The 20,752-nt window shown below is 43.5% G+C and overlaps 1 protein-coding gene across 1 annotated transcript in view; it reads left to right on the top strand.

Moving 5' to 3' along the window:
• Positions 1-710: 710 nt before the first annotated feature.
• klhl29 (kelch like family member 29) overlaps positions 711-20,752 on the top strand; it is a gene marked incomplete at both ends in the record, with an annotated part of 120,896 nt that continues 100,854 nt past the window's right edge. Inside the window, 3 exons of the mRNA XM_080513990.1 lie at positions 711-743; positions 1,659-1,806; positions 4,583-5,101. Coding sequence (XP_080370116.1) covers positions 711-743; positions 1,659-1,806; positions 4,583-5,101 — 700 coding nt within the window. The remainder of the gene's footprint in view (positions 744-1,658; positions 1,807-4,582; positions 5,102-20,752) is intronic.

The following is a 20,752-nucleotide window of genomic DNA, read 5'->3' as shown; positions in this document are numbered from 1 at the left end:
ATGAGGCAGGTGCCGGGCTCAAGGAAAGTAAGAGAGTCAATGCTGCGAGTTAATGAGGAGCTGCTTGTATAGAGGGGAAAGAAAAGCTTGGTTGGAGAGGAATACAGTAAAAGCACATGGAGCGGGGGAAGAAAACACTCATTAAAACAAATAGTGGGGCTATAGAAAGCAACTCCTCACCTTGAAAATGGCCAGAATGTTCTTTCCTTGAGTCTCCAGGGCTCTCAGATGGAATTGAGCGCTTAGGGCATTCTCTGAGTAAACCATTTCAGTTTTCTCTTGTCTGAAGTCGACAGGTTGAGCTGGACAAAAAGACCTGACAGCCCGTCTTCTCCCCTAAACCCAGCCGCATTCTCTCACTCCCTCTTTTGCCCCCCAGCACTAGCAGACTGTCAGATAACTTTCAGTATAGATTTATCAAGCCAGTGACACTCATTGAACTTGTCTGCTGCTGTGAAGTTGTTTATTAGACAGCAGATGTTGCGTTGCTTCAGTAGCACCATGTAATATCTTCAAGTGTTCCAGGCCCCTGTGAAGCCGGGATACATCTCGAAGTTGGGAAGGGAACTCTTTCCAGGAGTGGTATCCACCTGATATGTAAAGCCATGCATTAATTCAATGTGACTAGAATTGTTTGGATGGCAGTTTTGCCGTTGTGTGGTCAGCCGGAGCGCTGTCGGCCTTTGTCCACACAGCTGTTGGAATGCATGATGGCGTGCCTGATGAAGTGGACACCGGGTCAGGTGGGGATAATGGAATTGAGGGATAGAGGGGAGGGATGGAAGGATCAGCCAGGGGGACACGGGAGGGGCCTGGTGACCAGGTCTTTTCTATTAACTCGGGAGGCTGGCCGGGGCGAGCAGGCGAATGAGGCTCGGCTCTGCCCTCTCCCTGCCTGGTTGTTAGACCGAGCGTCCAAACTGCAGATAGGGAGAGGCGAATATTGCTCACGGGTCCAGTGGTGATTGACCCTGTGTTTTCATCAGCCTGTGCTTGCCTGATAACATTTCTTACTCCCCTACCAGAGCGAAATATTAGAGATGTGGGTGCAGAGAAAGGCTTAGGGAGCTCTTAGTTTGGTTGGGTGAAGTTGCGTCGGATTCACCCACCCAACACACACATTGTCAGCCCACTTTTCATTTTCTCCTTTGAAATTCCATTTCCTTTTTCCCCTCATCCCAGCAAGAAGCCTTTTCTTTATTTAGTCTGTTTGTCTTATTTGATTTCTAAGCTCTTTTATTTTCCTTTAGACACAATGTTTAATAAAGTACAAAATTAAGATACACAAAGTCTCTCGGGAAGGATTTGAAACCTTGTTCATAATGAAAGTTATTTGTTTTGAATATACAAAAAGAGAAAGCTTGGCCTTTCTGCAAAGACTCTTCAGGCCGTGAATTGAATTTTCCCCCATCATTCCCATTATATATAGGCTGTAATCATCACTCACTCAGCCAATTATACAACACACTCCATCATCATGGCTCACTTCAAGACCTTAAAGAACAGTTCAGATTGCTGTGATTTGAAGCATTTTTTCCCGGAACCCGGTGCATCACGTTTGAGATAAACGGACACGGAGTGGCAGGGTGTTTTATTCATGCACAGTTCCTTATTCCTCTCTCATCATGCTCTAAACGTTGTTGTTGATCTTGTCACAGGTCTCGGGACTCTCTCCCGGAGACAACCAGACCCCAGGACTCCTGCTTGCTCCGGGGGTAAGGTGGGGACAGACGCCCATCAACCAGCTCACACCGTGGGATACAGATGAGCCCCCTGCCAAGCAACATCGAGATGGGGAGCCCACCGGTAATGAATCAGGCACATGGCATTTACATATGCACGCAAGTGCACCTCCAGGCACACTCACACATCCACCAGTTCCACCTGATGAGTTTTACATCATTAGTATGCCTGTACATGGACCACACACCGGGGGTGTATCATGCAAGTGTGCTACACCCCACCTCAGTCCGGATACACTAGCATCCAATGCTAATGAGGCAACTTGAGTGTTTTGCCCTACATAAAATACATGCTTGCCTCCACAGTATGCATACTTTATGTGTGCAATCATGCATAATGTACATCCACAAACATGAACTTTACATAAATCTGCTTAATTATGTGAGTGATTACTAAATGTCAGCGTGATCTCAGATAAATTGAAATAAAGGTATGGAAAACCTGCGACTTTCACAACTTTCGCTTCAGATTTCTCATCTCCACCACCTGCACTTTGCCTCTGTTTTATTGTCCTTGTTAATGTTGTGTGGCTAACTGAAGGCTGATTTAGTCTCTATTAAACCTATAGAGTGAAACTCCGCAAGTCCTCCAAATGATCTCCACCGGGTCTAATTTCGACGTCGACCTTATTCTATTCACGCCACTTCAAATGTGCACAGAGCAAAAGTGGCACTGCACAGTGCATGGGCCCGACATTAACGAGTTAAACCAATGTTGAAGTTTTTTGCTCTGGTAATGAACTCACCCAGAATGGCTCTGCCCTCGAGCTGTTAATTTCCTTCCATTGCTCTGCTGGCCTGTGCCTCCTGCTCATCACAAATGTGCCTCATTTAGGAATAATACTGGTACGCCGCTTGTTCCGATGGAAACTCTGGCTCAACAAATCCAGATTATAGACAGCTGCTTCTCTGAGGTAGCAAAGAATTATGATCAAAACATGTTCCAACCGCCGCTGCCTCCTTGCTCATCTCCTCTCCTAATTATAATTCACATATCTTACATATAGATGGGTTCACGGATTAATTATTAAACAGCCCGATCAGTTAGGCGAGGAATGTTTCTTAGCAGAGACCCTTCAGAAGATGGTGAGAAGCAGTTGTGATGGCAGAGTGTGGAGGTTTCACTCCCTGCCTCCCGCCCTTCAGAACACAGCAGCTCCCACACCCACGCCTACGACTCGGAGTAAGGCACGAGGAGAGTGAGATGTCAGCGACCCAGCGCGCCGTCACATATGACACTCAAATCCAAAGCAGAGTGTTGCATATTGATTTGTGCGCGCGCGCTACTGCAAACTGTGACTGGCGTTTGCGACAAAGCCAGCTCCTCTCCACACTTCACTGAACTGTGTTGCCAGAAAGTTCTCTGCCAACCATGCCAGAATTAATCAACGGCTCCTTTCAACAGAAACGTCACTGTTGTGTCTCTTAAAGAAAGTTTGTCTTTGAATAACTACTTTTGTTTCAACTTCAGTTTCTTTGTACAAAAATAATCTCTTTTTGATGCCACGCTTAGGCTCAAGCAAACTGTTGGAGCAAATAAATAAGGAATAAATTGAACTCGCTGATTAAATGGTGAGAACAAGACGAGTCGTTTTGTTAACATTTGTAAGCAGAGGCCATACATGTGGGTCATTTTGGGTTAAATTAATACATTTCTTCTTCCCTAATGGAATTAATGTGTTTGTAGAAGAAATGACCAGGATGAGGACGCAGATCTGAAGAACAGATCCGTTGTGTGTATGTCAAATTCTAATCAACACCATTGCTGAATTAAAGCCTCTGTTAGATGTGGAACTAATATACGAGCCCATTTGATTAGAATCCTTTATCAAGATGAGCTACAAGAGAGGGGAAATGAAATGCGGTGTTGGTGCCGATTAGCTCAATGACATGTGAATTATGAACTGAACTGGCCTCTCCTCCGGGGGCTTCCACTCCCACCCTCTCCTTTTTCACTCTTTTCTTTTTACTGTCTGTCTTTATCTCTTTTTCTCTCCTTCCCCCACCCCATCCATCTCTGCCCAGGCTATTATATCAGCAGGGTTAGTGGTATGAATAATGTGGGACTCTTCTTCTTCTTCTTCTTCTTTTTCTTCTTCTTCGTTTTTTTTAAGCTTTTTGCATGCTGTGATTTAGCCTTTGGCCCTTAAGCAGAGCAGTAGGCTATTTTTGGAGCTTGGACCATGACAGGAGGAGAGCTGGAGATGAAGGAGTAGGAGTGAGTGAGTGAGGGAGGGAAGGCAGGGTGGGAGGGAGGGGGAGTCAGCATTCAGGTCCAATATGGCCATGGCTTCCCAGCACATCCTCAGCATGTAACGCCTCAGGGTAGAGAAATGATTGGCTCAGAGTGTCTGGGTAAACACAGACTCCTGCACAGATAATGGTGCCAAATGCCGAATGCATTGAGCATGTATGCCTTCACATTCAGACAAACCATTTGTTCGTCTTGTCGGGAAATAAATCTCTTAATCTTATTATGATATTGACTTTGGGTGCAGATCTGTATATCGCTTCAGATATTTTGTGTTTCATATGAAGTCCCGAGTCAAAAACAAACTTGGACTGAAGTGGAGCGGCACGCTGACAGCTGTGGCGTGGCGAGGAACAGATTCAAGCAGGAGTCTGTCTTCTCATGCTGTTTTCCTTCTCTATTTGATCATCTAATATCAGACTTTAAATCAGCACTCTGCCCTTGTTCAGGGATTTTTGCCCACAGCATACTAAAATGCCACAAATCAGGCAGCTGTATAGAAATATCTCGACTCGAACATCTATGATGTATAAACCGGGAATAACACAAGTCAATACCATTATTTTCCTTCTTCTGCGTGTGCATTCAGGTCCAGCCTGGGCTCCACCGGTAGCAGCAGTAAGCCAGCCCAGCCTCCTGCCCCATACCTACGGCCTTCCTCAACCACCTTCTTTCAATCACACCGTCACAGCGCAGTCCCCCATCATCGGAGTGAGCCCGTCCATTCAGAGTTCAGTGCATCCGCAACACCCCCTCATGACCGCCCACTTCCAGCTGACGCCACAGTCCACCCAGCAGCCGCCCTCGATGGTGCTGAGCATGCCCAGCCAGCCTCCGTACCCCTCAGCCCAGCCGACAGTCACGCCGTCCGCACTCGCTGCCCAGGGTAACCACGTGGTTCACCCCAACCATCATGGCATGATGGGCAACGGCCACTTAACCCCTCACCCCAGCCTCATCCAGACCCCCGCCATGCACCTCACTAACGGACAGGCGGCAGGGGCCCACTGCCAGCCCACAGACAATCAAGACGCTCCGAACGGGCTGCAAATGCTGCGGACAGTCGGGAGCGGGAAGTACGAGTTCAGCGACCCGGGACATCCCAAAGGTAAGCACGGACATCTTCACCTGTAGCATACCTTACAGCCAGTTATTATTTTTTTTTTTATAGGTTCACTTTCTACAGCTGTCAAAGACACAACCCAAACAGATCCGCTTGGTTGACAAAGTGAGCTTAGAAGCGGATCCAAGGAGGGAAAGTTGTTTTGTGTTAAATCAACGTACCCTTCACTCTCTTTTTCCTGTGACCCCCCCCTTTATGGGGAGTGCTGTGTTGGAATGAAACACACAGGCCTCTGCCCTCTGCCTGTACACCAAAGAGGCTTCATATTCCAACAGCCATAAACAACACTGCAAACACCCAAGCAGGACGTTAAAATACAACTTGCAACCAGGGCCAATTCACTTCAAAGCGTCTCCAAGGTCACAGAGACGGAGGTGCAGCTAAAGCAACAGAGATTTTTCTGCTCCTGAAGAGCTACAGTACTCCATATAGTGGATTCTTTGGAAACAAGAACATGTTGTACTGATCTCAAACTACGGTGCAGCAGCAACACCTGGTGTGTGGCACTCTGGAATTGGTTATAAATGTATTCGGTTAACCTTTCCTCTGCTCTTAGTTGCGCTACAGAAAAAAGTTCCACCGCACACAAGGCGCGAAGAGCTTTCAGTGCCTGCCCTCTCATCTCCCCAGAAATCTTTTGAAGCCTTGTTGACGTACACTGCGTTCGTGAAGGTGGCTTACGGCTCCGTGTGCGAGCCATAAATTGGTGTTTGCTTTAACCTTGGAGTTTATGACGCAGGGCGCTCGAAACAGATGTTCGCAATTCCCCGACCAATTTTCACATTTAATGAAGCTTTTAATTTAGGTTTAGATTGTTTTCTTTTTCCTGACTCATTTTGATCAATAAAATGTGTGCAAATGAACTTGTAGATTGCAAAAAAGCAATTATTTTGGCGGCTGCCTGTGATACATCGAAATGAGACTGCAGGTAGAATTGGAAATGGATAATTAGACAGGCTCGTCTGCTTGGTCCGGTCTCCATCAAATTAGAGCTTTCAACCTTCTGCTTTTGAATAGACCGTCACAAAGTATAAACCATTTACATGTCAAAATGCATTCTTCAAAATAAGCCAAAGAAGTTTAGATAATTGGAATCACATTCCTAATACTGAAGATTTTTTTAACAGAAAGGAAATTGTACTTGGTTTGTTAAAATTCTGCTGTATGTTATTCTGCTGCTGTGACTCATGCTATGATAAAGTTAATATATTCAGTTTGTATGGTAACAATTTTTCGGCTGCTATATTTCAAAGGCAAGAGGGAAACATCATTGTGTCAATTTCTAGACATCCAACACTCGAAATCCTGTGCAGGCCTGTATGAAGGTCAAACTGCAAATAGAGGCACTTGAATCTCAGATCTCCTCGAGCATTTCATCTGTTTTTTTTTTTTTTTTCGTATTTTTTTTTTGTCCCTGCTTGGCACTGAATAGACATTCGTAAGCATGTCATTGTGGTAATGTCAAAGGGACAGTGGGAAATAGGTAAAATGTTGAGCACCAGCAAATTAGCTGCCATTGGGTCTCTTCTGATGAGAATACTTAACTCTGCTGCTGCAATCACAACAATGTAACCCCCGACTGCAATGCCCCTCTGAGTTATCCCAGCGCCACTGCAATTTCTCTCTCTTGCTCTCTTTGTGCTGTAGTATCTTCCCGTTTATGTCAGTCTTCCCATTTTGTGTTTCTTTTTTTCTTTTCGCACCCGTCTTCCAGCCTTCTCTGAGAAGTCACGAATCCCAAACAGCGGTGGGTTTACTGTATGCTGCTTTGAATCAATTAACACTGCATACCAATGTTGTGAGAATGCCTGCTACCCCGCTGTCGTGGCACAGTGTCAAAATACAGAGGCTAAGGGGCCTTTCACATTCGGATAGCGGGGGACTCTGTTCATTGTCACACAGTTACAACGGTTGCTCGTTTGAGGGCGTTGTTGCCCGAAACAAACACTGACCGGAGAAGATTGATGGGTCCGGACCAAAAGCAGAAATCCCACCACTTTAGCTGGTAGTGGCTCGGCTCATTAGCTTGTGGCTAATGGGTAGCCACAAACAACCGCGATATGGAGTCGTTAGACCAGATATCAACAAGCGCCTTTCTCGCTACTTCTTCCTCACTACCCCAAGTCTGCCCGTGAGATATTTTACAACTTTTTCTTTCTGAGTCTGATTCTTCTGATTCGCATGGTTAGCTTTGTTTGCCCTAATGAAAGGGTTTCTCTGGTCCGGCTCAAGCAAGGGAACGTGAATACGCCCTTAGCTTCTGGAACCTCCAGTCTGGTGTGTTGTCTTCAACCTGCTGCGGGCAATTTCTGCTCAGGCAAATAACAAAACAGAAGAAGCTTGTAGGGAAAAAAAAACGAAAGGGGGGAAGCAGTTGCAGGTCATAGGTCAGTAATCTGCTGCTCTGTCACGGCGGAGGAGAAGTTGGAAAATCTAATCCTGGGGTATAAATTGAAAGTAACACACATCGGACCTGGAGCTAGGCGGCAAAAGAAGCCAAAGCATTTTACAGTTAGAACAAAAGGCCTATATATTGTATTGACATATTGGGAGCTAGAGCAACTTGTGAAAAATTCTCTTCAGAGCTGGGATGTAACTTAAAATCATTGATGTGCCCTGTGATCAGAGAAAGGCAGAGCTTCCAAAAGTACTGATACCTATGTAAGAAAACACATCAACGTCGTACAGACTCTACATATTGGGTTGGGGTGCACACATATAATATTGTCACTGCTATATTTTTCAAAGTGGATTCATCATTAGCAATGTCAAAAAGTTCTGATTTGTATCACAGTTTTAAGTCAGAAATTAGATTGATAGATAAATTCCACCAAAAACTTTCATTTTACAAGGATTTTCTTTTTAATCAGCAACTTGAAGCCTTCGTACTCAACACATCATTCTGTGTGTGTGTGTGTGTGTGTGTGTGTGTGTGTGTGTGTGTGTGTGTGTGTGTGTGTGTGTGTGTGTGTGTGTGCGTGTGTGCGTGCGTGCGTGCGTGCGTGCGTGCGTGCGTGCGTGCGTGCGTGCGTGCGTGCGTGCGTGCGCAGTCAGATTACCACAACACACACAAAATATACCAAAACATATTTAGAACTGTAATATCTCAAATGTTTAAATAAAGATACATTTGAATTGTTTATTCAGTTTATTTCTCTGTCTTCACAAAATCAGCCAAGTTTAGAGCAAATACCCTTGAAAAAGATATGTTTTGCACGGCTTCCTGCATGTCACTTCGGGGCAGTGAGTTTGGCAAATGTGTTGCAGCCTTAGTTTGTGAAACACCCAGCACCGCAAGCAATAAATTATGGATAAATTATGTTTCTCTATTCCAAACTGTGTTTGTTCAATGGGCTCCCAAAGCAAACCTGACAGTTATTGGCCAGTTAATAACTGCAACCACATGCATGATGGTCTCTCAAACCAGCAAATTAGTTTGTCATAAAATGGACATGGAGAAAAACACCAATGTAACATTAGATGAGAAATCTAGATTGTGGCTGACTTGATTTATAAGTTATCTGATTGTTATCACTATTTCTTGTCTAGTCTAATCTAGGCGTTGTGTATTTTAGCATTCTGTGAGTGGCAAATTAATATTAGTTATAAAATAATGCAGCCATTGTAATATAATTCTTTGTTGTCTGGCTTTACCATTGCACCTAGATTAAACAGACTGTGTGCTTGAATGAGACCCATCCAATATGGCGCCAATGCACGGGAGCAGTTAGAGCCGTCTGCAATGTGTTTTATTTTCATGCTTAATGATGGTTGAGTAATGAGCCGGTTTTGAGAACGTAGGAGCAGAAATTATAGATGTGTGCAAATGTTAAAAAAAATGTAGTAAAACATCATCAACACTTTACTCGGCTGATTATTTTACGTAAGTACAGTAACAAAGAACACACTGTTAATAAGCGTTCTGATTTCCAGAATTAAAAAGTGTCGGGAGAAGAGATACTAACAAGCGATTTCAGGAGGAAGTTTAATTTATTTATTTTTTCCTCTGAAAGTCTTTTTTTGTATTTAGATCTTCAACAAATAAGCAGTACCTTGAATTAATCAAATCCCAGACAAGCATCTTGGATTTTTCTGGAGTCTATTATCAGAGAGCCCATTGAAAGACTGAAGCCACTACTTAAACGCCTGTGTCAGTAGAAAAGAAAAGGCTTATGCCTCCAGACACAATGCTGGTAATAAGCACTGATGTGCAGAGAAGGTTTTGTGGCTTTTTGATGCCAAAGACCCGGGTCTTGGAGAAGCTGACAGAGCTCTTCGTTAATCCTCCCTCAGAACTGGCCGTGTGCGAGCGTGTGTACGGCCGCACGCGTGCACGCACGCCCCTTGTTGGGTGTGGCTGGCCACGCGGATGTTTTGTCAGATGTCAGCCTCGCAGCCTTAAACCCAAACACCACAGTGACAGAAATCACACTCTGTGTTTGATTTGGCTTCGCCTTCAAAGGGAGCAATTTGTCTTCGCTCTGCATCAGTGGGCACATCAACAACTGTGTGCTCCTCGCTCTGTGGGTGTGTGTCCGTGTCTGTCTGTGTGTGTGTGTCTGTTGACACTATATAGTCTATGTGTTTGGTGATGTAAATGTCATATGTTTGTGTGCGCAAGTGTGAAGGTTCACACTGAGCAGCTTGAAGGCACTTTTAACTTCGTCACCTACTGCGATATGCCAGTCACCAGGCTGCGATCTGCCTACCCGCTTTCTCCATCCACAGCAGGGCTTTTCGTAATACCTGCCTGTCATGGTGTACAAATCAAACTCCACACCTTCTTGCCAATTGTTAATTTCCTTCACACCACCCACCCCTTTCTTATCTTTTTTTTCCCTTTCTTCATTGTCTCCTTTGTTCCTTTCAAGTGCGGATTTTGTGAGAATCAAAACACAATCACACCCGTCTTCTCCTAAATAATCCATCCACATCTGCAGCTCAAGCCACGGCAGTCATAACTGCTTTGCACATTTTCTGAAATGAGGGAATTGAGGATGAGTGACATTGCTGTTTTAGAAGAACAGTAGAAAAGAAAAAAGCCAGTACTCGGGAGGAGGTGAGAGTGGAAGAGATGGATACAGAGGGAGGGCGAGCATGAGACAGTGGGAGATGCTGAGAGCAGAGTCAGTGTGTGTCTATTGACCAAGTCATTAAAATCGATAGCTGTCCTGATGAATATCAGCCAGGGGAAGCTAGTGCCGAGCTCAGCATGGACTGAGCCACTCGCTGCAAATGTGATTGAGCACCATTTAAAGGAAAAGTCGCCAGTGAAAAACACATTAATCTCATTGAGGAAGTAATTTTTCCTGCATGTTTGAGCTTGTTGCAGAAGTGAAAACTGGTATCAATGCTGGCGCCTTGAATGATGATTCAAGTATTGTTTTTGCCATTTTAAAATCCATCCATCTTTTATAAGCCTTTATCTAATTTAGTGTGGGCCGGTATTCAGTCCATCACAGAACAAACACAGACAGACAAGTGGATCATTCGTACCGACTGGCTATTTTACAGTCAAATGATTTTTGGAACAGCGGGTGGAAGCAGAGAAAACCACACGTGCTCAGGGAGAACATGGAAACTCCCGTACCCAGCCAATCAGTGATCGTCTTGCCGTCGCCCTTTACCTACACCAAAGAATGAAGACTGCTGTTTGAAACCGTATTGTCGTCAAACTGGACACTGTTCCAGCAGAGGACACGTAATCCATTCCGGTAAATGTTTCTAAATAAGGAGCGAAGGATTTTGAAGTGTGGGGGTCATAGAGAGATCTTTCGGGCCACCGGACACTGTATTTAGCATGTGCTGAGGCTCCTCGTCCCTTTTGTCATGTCAAACATCATTATTACGTTTTCTTCCACCTCACTGGACATTTACCGGTCCTCGTTTCTCTATTTTTTTTTTTCCCCTTCATTTCGCTTTCGCACACAAAGACACACACGCACATGCAGCAGTGGAGAAGCACAAGCTCATGCTTCAATACACACACACACACACACACACACACACACACACACACACACACACACACACACACACACACACACACACACACACACACACACACACACACACACACACACACAGATATGAACTTCATCGTCGTTGCCTACATGGAGCAGAACCCGGCCTCCTCTCTAGCCAGGAAGTTCATCTTCCAGTCAGCTCACATCAGCCGTCATCCGGAGACCGCGGTGCTCTGGAACTGCTCGTGAATGCAATTAAGATGTCTTGCTAAGTTAAGATCAGAGATTTACTTTGCTTTGGCAAGATTGCCGCAGCCTCGCATCCATCGCAGGACCCACCTTTTTCCTCTACTGGGACCATTTCATCTACCTTATCTGCCTCCTTCATACTTTGGCCTGAGTAAGATTTTAATTACGTGTTCACTCTTGTTTACTTTTAGGCCGAGCATATTGGCACTGGGGCATTACTGTCCACTTTCATATTGGTTCGCCGCCACATTATTGCGGAGATATTAGCTCTGAGTGAGCACATTATAGATCACCAAATTAGTGAGATAGGGGCTGTTTACAAGGCTGGGTTTTGTATGCTGGTGCTGTTTATTCAAGAGCGAGAGTTCCCTTGTTTTCTCAAGATCCACCAGACTTGCTTAAAGGTTAGATTAGAGGTGATGTTAGCCTTGTTACTGATTTATGGAATTGTTGAATGCAATAATGTTTCATGTCTGGGTCCCCATTTCCTGTTGTGCATCTCGGATATAGCCGTCTATAGTTACAACAGACTTCAAGCCTTGAGTGTTATGTGTTTCTAGTGATGCATAAACATATATTTTGATTTAACAACCAGTATATGACAGGCCTTTCAAACCAGTCATTATAAACACAGTCAGTTTGTGATAGCTGCACTGAGACTATTAATCATAGCAAGCACATTAATTAAGCCCCCTTCTTTCCTTTCTCTGTCTCTCTTTTACTTTGTGGCATGCACATCATTTTGACTTCATCCTCGCTGCAATTTACACAAACGCACATCTTCCACTGAGAAAAATAAACCACTGAATCTGGTGTAAGAGTTATATATATATATATATATATATATATATATATATATATATATATATATATATATATATATTTTTTTTTTTTTTTTTTTTTTTTTTTTAATTTAATTTTCAATATGCTGACTCAGATCAGCTTCTGTGGAGTAAGCAGTGGCAAATTAATTAAAACCACTGCTGTGTTGTGTGGGGCGATTATCTTAGAGCTATCCACATCAGGATTAGCTAAAGCAGAACTGGGCTTATTATGATTCCAAAACAGACTTAACTTAAAATGTGAAATATGTGCTTCTCCCTCCTCTCTCCCTCACCTCCTGTAATATTCCTGAACCGGGATGTAGCTCCAGTGGAACTTTAAATGGGATTCACAAGAGCGGGATGCAAATTATTAATGAGATAAAAATTTATTCCAATCACTGTGGACTCAGTATATGCAGGTAATTCTATTAAATGAATACATGCAATACCATGGTGATATGCTTATGAGTAACCTTGGCCCACGAGTCCATATGGGGGCTACATATTAATGATATTGACTCAAACATCTCATTTTAGAACGGCAGGAGGGGTTTGGAGACCGCTGCTCCTAAGTTGCCTTCCGACACCGTTACTTCAGCTTTGCTAAGGGTGGCATCCATTGAGATGTCTAACTGTTTCTAGTGCGGCTCGAGCTCTGTCTGGAGAACGAGCGTAAAAGAAGAGGGGAGGGCAGGCGAGGGGAGACGCGAGGCGAGCAGAGACGGCACGTCACAAGCAGAAGAAGGAAAGCTGCTCGCCCTCGTTCCGTCTCCTCCTCGTTATCGTATTTTAAAGGCGAGGAGCCCCGCCAGGAGCCTCATGCATTATATTCCCCCCACAGTTAATATAAGGACAGCAGATAGCTCATTAAGATTGATCATTCCTCGTCCACCTACTCCACGCAGAATGCGGCAGCGCCTTCATTAATCACCGGGATTTCAAGATAAAGCTCAGCGGCGGCGCGGTCGCTGGACCCGAAGCCTGACAGCCCGGCTGCTACATGCATAATCACAGACGCAGTGCAGCCAAGGAGCAGTAGCCCGGCTCCCTGCCACGCTAGAGGGGGCACCATACCAAACACCCCCCCGCACCCCCCAGCCTGCCTCATCCATTGCAATTGTCTGTCTGTTTCTTTTCACCCGCTCCTGAAGGAGCCCTCCCATGCTGTTGTCTTCCATCCTAACATCCGCCTGCTTCCCATATCCACTTCTAGTCTCCATTACTTTTCATCCTCTTGATTTCATCTTGCTCTTTTTTTTTTTTTCATCTTCCATATCGTCCTGCACACTGTACTTACCACCTGTTCCATGCTCATCGAACTTCCCTCTGTTCATTCCCGACTCCACTGATGCTCAAGTTGTTAACTATTCCTCTAACAGCCTTTTTTTTTGGGGGGGGCCTGTTAATGGCCTCAGTTAGCAAAGTGGCTGTGGAAAATGTCAGAAAAAGTAAGGATTAAAGAGGAAAAGAGATAAAACTAAAAGTGTAGGTAGCTCAGATTGCTCATTTGCCTCTGACAGCTGGACCGAATGTCAGTTTGCCTAGTTTTTGTTGTTGTTGTTGTTGTTTTTTTATCTGAATCAAACTGTCTCCTTCACATTATTACTTAATAAAATAGTAATTTCTCCACGTTCAAAACCTTGGCTTAACTTAGTGCTTTGTATTTAGTTTGCAATCTATGAATCCTCATAAAAATCAATGCTGTAGTTTGAAGTTGGTGCACACAGAAAGATCAAGGTCTCATCATTTCTCCACCAAAGCAGTGACTACAGACAAGAGTGTCCAAACCGAGCTCAAGTGGCATTTGAATCTCTATTCATTAACTGAACTGAGTTTTGCGGATCAATTCGAGAAGAATATCATGTACGAGTTTAAAAGGAAGGAAGGAAGAAGCAGGTCCCACCTTTCTTGCTTTGTCATTGTCTTTACTGAAATGTCTGGAAGAAAAAAATTGTATTCACAGGTGAGGGGGAGAGTTAGTTTTTCTCCACTTCAACTTATTTCTTTACCCTTTATTGTACACCCTGTATTCAATCTTAAGAAATATGAAATATCATTAAAATGAACAGCCATAGAAAGTGCCACTTACAGTGCTGCTTTCTGGAATCAGAAATGTTTCTGTTACTGTGCCCAACACCAGCTGTTTTCCTGAACAGCTTTTAGTATTTTATTTTTTCTGTAGCCATTGACTGTTTTCTGCACTGAGCCAATAACTCGCTTCTCCTTGAGAAACAAACCCTGAAGTGTGTTTCTTTCATGTTCCTCCGCTAGTTTTTACAGGTTGTCGAGGTTTTCTGTGGCTTCACTTGAGAAAAAGTAACAATGCCAAAACTCTCGGTGATAAACAACTCAAGTGAGTCGAATTTTACTAATAAATTGAACTTCATGGATGCATATTTATACATCTATTAATGTGTATTCATGTAAATACCGTTTATAGCTCGGCCCCCAAAGCGCTTTACAATGTTAGTCACATTCGTCCGTTCACACACACACATTCACACATCAATGGTTATGCATGTCGCTCAGCTAATCCACTGGGAGCAATTTGGGTTCAGTCTCAATACAAGTCTTGCTCAAGGAGACTTAAACTTGTGAACAGATGGAGAATCAAACATGTAACCTTCCAATTGAGATACAACCCGCACTGCAACTTAGCCATGTGTCACAACTAATAGTAGTGATAATGGAGTGAGTTTTGTGTTTAAAGTTAAATGTTTTGCTTAAATAAACAAATAAGTGGCAGCCACACGATGGTGTACATGATACGACTCAATTCTGTGCTTCATATTCAATGAATTGATAATCAAAAAATGTACTATAGCTGAGGGGGTCTCTGTTTGCCCTAAGATGGACTTGCAGCTTGAACTCGTGCCCTGCTTTTCACCTATTAGCAGCTGGATTCCGCTTCAGCCCCGTGCAACCCCGAGTTTGATAACGAGGACGGATGGATCCGAATGCAGAGTGCCGTAAGATGGCCGTCTTGTAATTGGTGCCTTGTACACAAAAACAAATTAATTTCTGCCAGGTGGACGGCTCAAAGTGAACTCCAATCAGCTGAAATGGATAAAAACAATGACTAAAAAGCTAGCTGGATAAATGTGGAACACACTAGAAGCCACTGCAGTGTTGCATTTGTAATGTATATATCTATTCATAATGTCCCCCAGCTGTAACTGCTTATCCTGAAGAGGCATGTGCATTGGATCCCATCCAAGCTGGTATTGGAATAGAGAGGGTACAGCCTGGATAGGTCAGCAAGCAATCTCAGAGATGAGACAGCCATTTACATTCATGCTAACACCTATGGGTAATTTAGTCCCAACTCATTGCCTCACTTGCATGTCTTTGTTTGGACTGCAGAAAAAAAGAGAAGATATTTTCAGATAAAGACAGAAACTCGAGTGAACGTATTTAGTTGTGTTGCGTGAAGGAGAACTACAGGTGGGAAAAAAAAGGACACAACCTCTGTTTGATTTTGAATTTCTGATGAACTTGATTTTCATCCAGATATGAGAAGTCACATAGTCACTGTACATCGACAGGCTTGGTGCCGTTCCTTTCCCGGAGCACTCGTATCGTGCATTGAATATTCAGGAAGGGTCTTCAAACTTGGACACTGCCACTTGCCGGCAAGAAACTTTCACTGCCCTCAGTTATGTGGGAGCCGATTAATTTGAGTGGAAAGAAGTGGCAAGGCGAATGGAGGTCGCTCCCTAGAACATGCCTGAATCTCCAACACCTCGTGTCAGGGGCTCTTTGATATGACGGGATTAATTGCAGTGAGTCAAATGTCAGCGTGTTACCCTGCACATCAGCCGCGGAATAGGCGGTAATGCATTATCAATGAGACCGAGTGTAAACACAGCAGATGTTACCAGGAAGCCAGTCAATAGCGGATGTTTCTCTCTAATGAGAAGGCGTAATTGCAACAGGGAGAAGAGTCGGTATCCAAAACAGCAGCAGATGTGCTGCAACATCTCGGCAAAAAAAAATCCCAAAAAAATGTTCCGTAGGATCATTCCCGCTAATGTTCACGGTGCGCTCACTTTATCCAAGTAGCGACTGACGTTTTTTTTTTTTTTTTTTTCTTACCCAGAAACTTTTTAAACCAGTTTGATAATGTATGCAGGGCATCCAATAAATACCAATGACAGGACCAGGCATTAGAAAGGAGGCCTCCCCTCTCCGACTCATTATTCTGCGGAGTTAGCAACAGGCTTAGCATGTGAAGATATACAATTTGTCTGTAACATAGATAAATGATAATGGCCCGCATTGCAATCAAGAGATCTTTGTAGGCTAGTGGCTCTCTGTATGCCTGATGGTCTTCCTTAGCAGAAAGATAGAGCGCGATGAGATGCCAGAACAGTAATATGCCATTGCCCTATTAAGTTTACAGAATGGGCTTTTTTGCTAGGGGCTGTGGCTCTGAAATATAGTGGTGATTATTATCATCATTCTGCTACAGTCTAGTCATTGTACTCTCACGCCGCTCTCTTATACGGGCATTGTTTTCCTTTATAACGCAGCTGTGTGGAGTGCGGGATAAAGAGTACCACATTATAGATTTAAACTGAGGCTGCAACTTTGCAAGGACGCATCGGCCATGCATAAGCACCGAGGCATGCTGGACACCATCGGAATTTGTGGGGCATTCCAGTCACCTAAACAGATTGTTTTCTATTCCCCCCCTGAGAGACGAGGTGAGAGGTAGGAAGGCGGGAACAGACGGAGGAGGAGGAACGAAAGAAAGAAGCGATGGAAAAGTCTGATGAAATCCTCAGATTAGTCGCCTGACTCCACTGTGGGCTGTGGAAGCTCATCCCTGGCGTGCAGTCTGCCGAGAAGACTCCCACATACAACCTAACCCCACCGCTAACCTTTCTGCTTGGGCTGCTGTGACTTTCACAAAGTTATCCAGTAAACACCCATATTCTGTCTTCAGGGGGAGATGTGACATTTATCTTAAGCTGCACTGGTGACTTGGGATTTCGTGTTTTTTTTTAAAATTTTTCTTTTTCTTTTTTTGTTTTTGTTTTTGTGAGTGAGCATGCATGCGTGCAGGCATGTGTGTCTGCGTGTGTTTTTATTTCTCTCTCTGTGGCGACCGAACTTCACGTGTACTTGTAGAGAATGACCTTTACCTCTCGGGTTCATTGTTAATGCTTTACAAGAGTTTTAATGTTTACAAAGTGGTTTTAGGCCTTAGGTTACAATTAGGTTAAATGACAGCGGGGTGAGGGTTGTTTGTTAACAAGCTTATCCAAGCTTATCCATTACACGAGTAAGGGTGAAAGGAAGGATAAAAATACATCATATCAATGATAGTACTACTCATGCGCGGTCGTCTACGACCTTACCCCTCATCCACTAACATACACAGACAGATTTACTGATACTTTTAGATTTAAGATTTGGTTTAAGGTCAGGATTTGTTTTTGCAAGATTAAAATAAGTTGATGTGTTTCTTGTTGATAATTATGTTTTGATAAGTTCATGTTACACAGATTCAATCTGCAGTTCAATTAATGCAATGTCACCGAAAGTGTTTGATGCCACAGCGCTTCTTTGTGTGTCGGACTTCATTGGCACAGTTATACGGTTGTGCTGGTGGTTTGTAGTCTCACCCCGTCGTGAGATTGTCCCAGATTCAACAGCAGATTGAGCCAGAGGTCAGTTTAGATGTTTTCCCAGTGAAAGTAGGTTTCCAGTGCAAAAAAAAAGAAGAAAAAAAGTCTGTTTAAGACAATGTGATTACTTTAACTTCCCTTTCAGTGTCAATGAGTGTGTCCATGTGTTTGTCATGTGATGGACATGCATGTTTTAAGGTTAGGATTTGGTTTAGTTACTGTAAAACACATATCCAAAACAAATTGCAGGTTGATTTTACATGAAGGACAGGATTAGTCATGGGAGTTGAGGTTGAAGTCGTGTCACCCTGCAGTTTACAGCCACCTTGGATTAAATGTAGGCTCCAGTTACCCACGTGCAAAGCTTACGAGGAATGTCTACAAACGAAGCTCATAAACACGGGCGGTCTAAGTCGAGCTGAATGTGATATCCACATTTTCTCTCGTGTACACTGTCAAATAAATCTCCAGTTCATGTAGAAATGAGATGGGTGTCACAGGTCACGGCACAGCCGCAACTGTCGGGGCAGCGTTGGAGAAAGTAACCTTAAGCGTTTAATATGGACTTAAGTGGCGTTTACACCTTGTTTTATTTCAGTGATCTTTGCATTTGCACTTTGTATACCTTGTGCTCGGAAAGGTAAAAGAACTTCATAGTGTTTCCTGAAGGCATGTGGGTGTATTTTTCACAGACTCTATTTCACAGTTAAAAGGCAGCCTTACGTTTTATTCAACTTTAATTGCTCCCACTAGGTTTTAGGGGAACAAGCAACAAAAACCAGTGCCGGTACAACTTAATTTATATTATTTAAGAACAGCGGTTAATCAATTTTTGTATTTTGTCTCTTAAATAAACTTATGTTCTCCCAAAACTCTCAGGTACAGCTAAATAGAACATTAAAAAATGGAGCTTTCATCGAAAATATTTTTTTTGGATGAAGCACAGAATTATAGAGCAGTGTTTGATCTTTTAATCGTTTCATTTTTTATTTTTTTTTAGACACAAGTTGTTTCTTTAGAATATATGGATTTGTCTCTGTAACGGCAGTCACAAAACACAAATGGTGCTCTCCCCCCTCATATAGAGGAAAAGCCTTTTAAATTACTAACCGCACTCCCTCCAATCATTATGTGTCCTGTGGAGGCGTTCCAGCTCAAGTTAATGTAAACCCCATTGTCAGGGAGTGCTTAAATGTATTTGTTAGTTCAGGGTGCTTGTGCACAGGGAGTTTTAAAAGGCAACCTTGTTTGCTTTGACTGCTTTTCTTCCTGCTGCCTGAGGTGGGGAAAGTTTCAGTCAGGTGAAAACTCTTGATTCCGGATGATGAAAGACGAGAGTGGACAGACGGGCTGCCTGACTGAGGGCCCGGAGACACGTTTGGTATTTGTTGTGGTCATAATGTTGTGCTTTAAGGTCAAATCACATCCTTGGAACAGAAGTAGAAGTAGAAGTGACTAACACAGAGCTGGATTTGTTTGCGCCGAGCGCTTGTGGGTTTTTCTTGGGTTTGCACAGATGCTCCCTGAAATGCACCATCCATTGTGATATACATAAAGACCTCCATCCTGGTGATTAATTCTCCCCAGTTTGCCTTGTTTTTCCACCCGGGTTTATGATGTGAGTTAGAAGGCGCTCTGGCCCCTTCTGCAATTTATAAAACAGTAACTTTAATTAAAAGGGAAGATGGAGAAGTGTCGCACACCCACTCAGTTCTAATCAAATCCCCTCCAAGCGTACAGTATGTTATCTACACCAGCCAGCATCTCCTCATGAGCACATTGTTATTAGGATTATTCTCTCATGACATTGTCTTGCCTGAAGTAGAATGGCTGTGTGTGTGTGTGTCTATGTACACACATATTTGCATGTCTTTCTGCATATGCATAGCTGCACGTGTGTCTTTTTGCGTCAACGCGTGTGCATCGTGCGCGGTGGCATCTGCACAATGTCATCTGCTGTGCAGTAGATGAATTACTCAACCCGGTGCACAGTCTGACAATGACGCCCTCTATAGTACTTGAGCACAGTGTTCACTAATCTGTGAGAGAGCAGTATGTTATAGACTTTGGCAGTTGTATATGGTTTTTGCGGTTAAAAATAACCAGAAACTGGCATCTTGCCTTTTTGGCACCGTGACAAAGACGCCATTCCGCTCAAGCTGGTCTAGAATAATAAAGTAAATAAGCTAGTAATGTTAAAGTGTTTTTAATCAAAATTTTCCAAAGAAGGACTTTTGTGAGTTTCTTACCTTAAAAAAGAAAGAAAGAAAGAAAGAAAGAAATAATTTAAAGCAGCTTATTACAAGGATACTTGGACAAAAGCTGAAAGGACAGTCAGGAGCTTGAGTGAGAAAACTTGTGAAAGGGATTAACGATTAAATGATAAATAATTATTCAGAATTTATTGTGCTGTGATTCGTGCAAGTCAAACAGAAATGGAGATTATCCAACCAGGCACTGTCGCTATGGCTGCCTCTAAAATCCATCCTGCTGTGTGTGGGTATAAAACATATGCTGCTCTGAATGATTGGGTTACTGTCACTCAACTGGCCTCTCGCCTTAACCCTAATCCCACCTGTAACCTTAACCCTCCCACAACATGACAGCCAATCACGGGCAGCACCTCTCGGTAGCTAATTCAACCCGCAGCCTACACTATATAAATGGAAATGCACGCACACAGGCAGTCTGGAACAATTTTTGTTGTGACAGGAAGAATTATTGTTTACATTCTGTTAGCAGCTGGATGTATACAGGGACACTCCCCTATATTTTACTCATGCGAAATCATGTGTTGGTATGATTGGCTGTCAGGACGCCGCTGTGTAAATCAACCGATCGTAGCCTGTTATTCCCACTGTGCACCTTGGTGTGCCCCCGGTGAGAATAACAGGAAGGGAGGGGGTGGTGGTGGTGGGGGCGCTCATCATCGAAACAGTTAATTTAACTAATTACTTTATAATT

This window comes from Blennius ocellaris (assembly GCF_963422515.1).
Source record: "Blennius ocellaris genome assembly, chromosome: 18".
NCBI classification, from domain to species: Eukaryota; Metazoa; Chordata; class Actinopteri; order Blenniiformes; family Blenniidae; genus Blennius; species Blennius ocellaris.
This window is presented reverse-complemented; position numbering and strand designations above follow the sequence as displayed.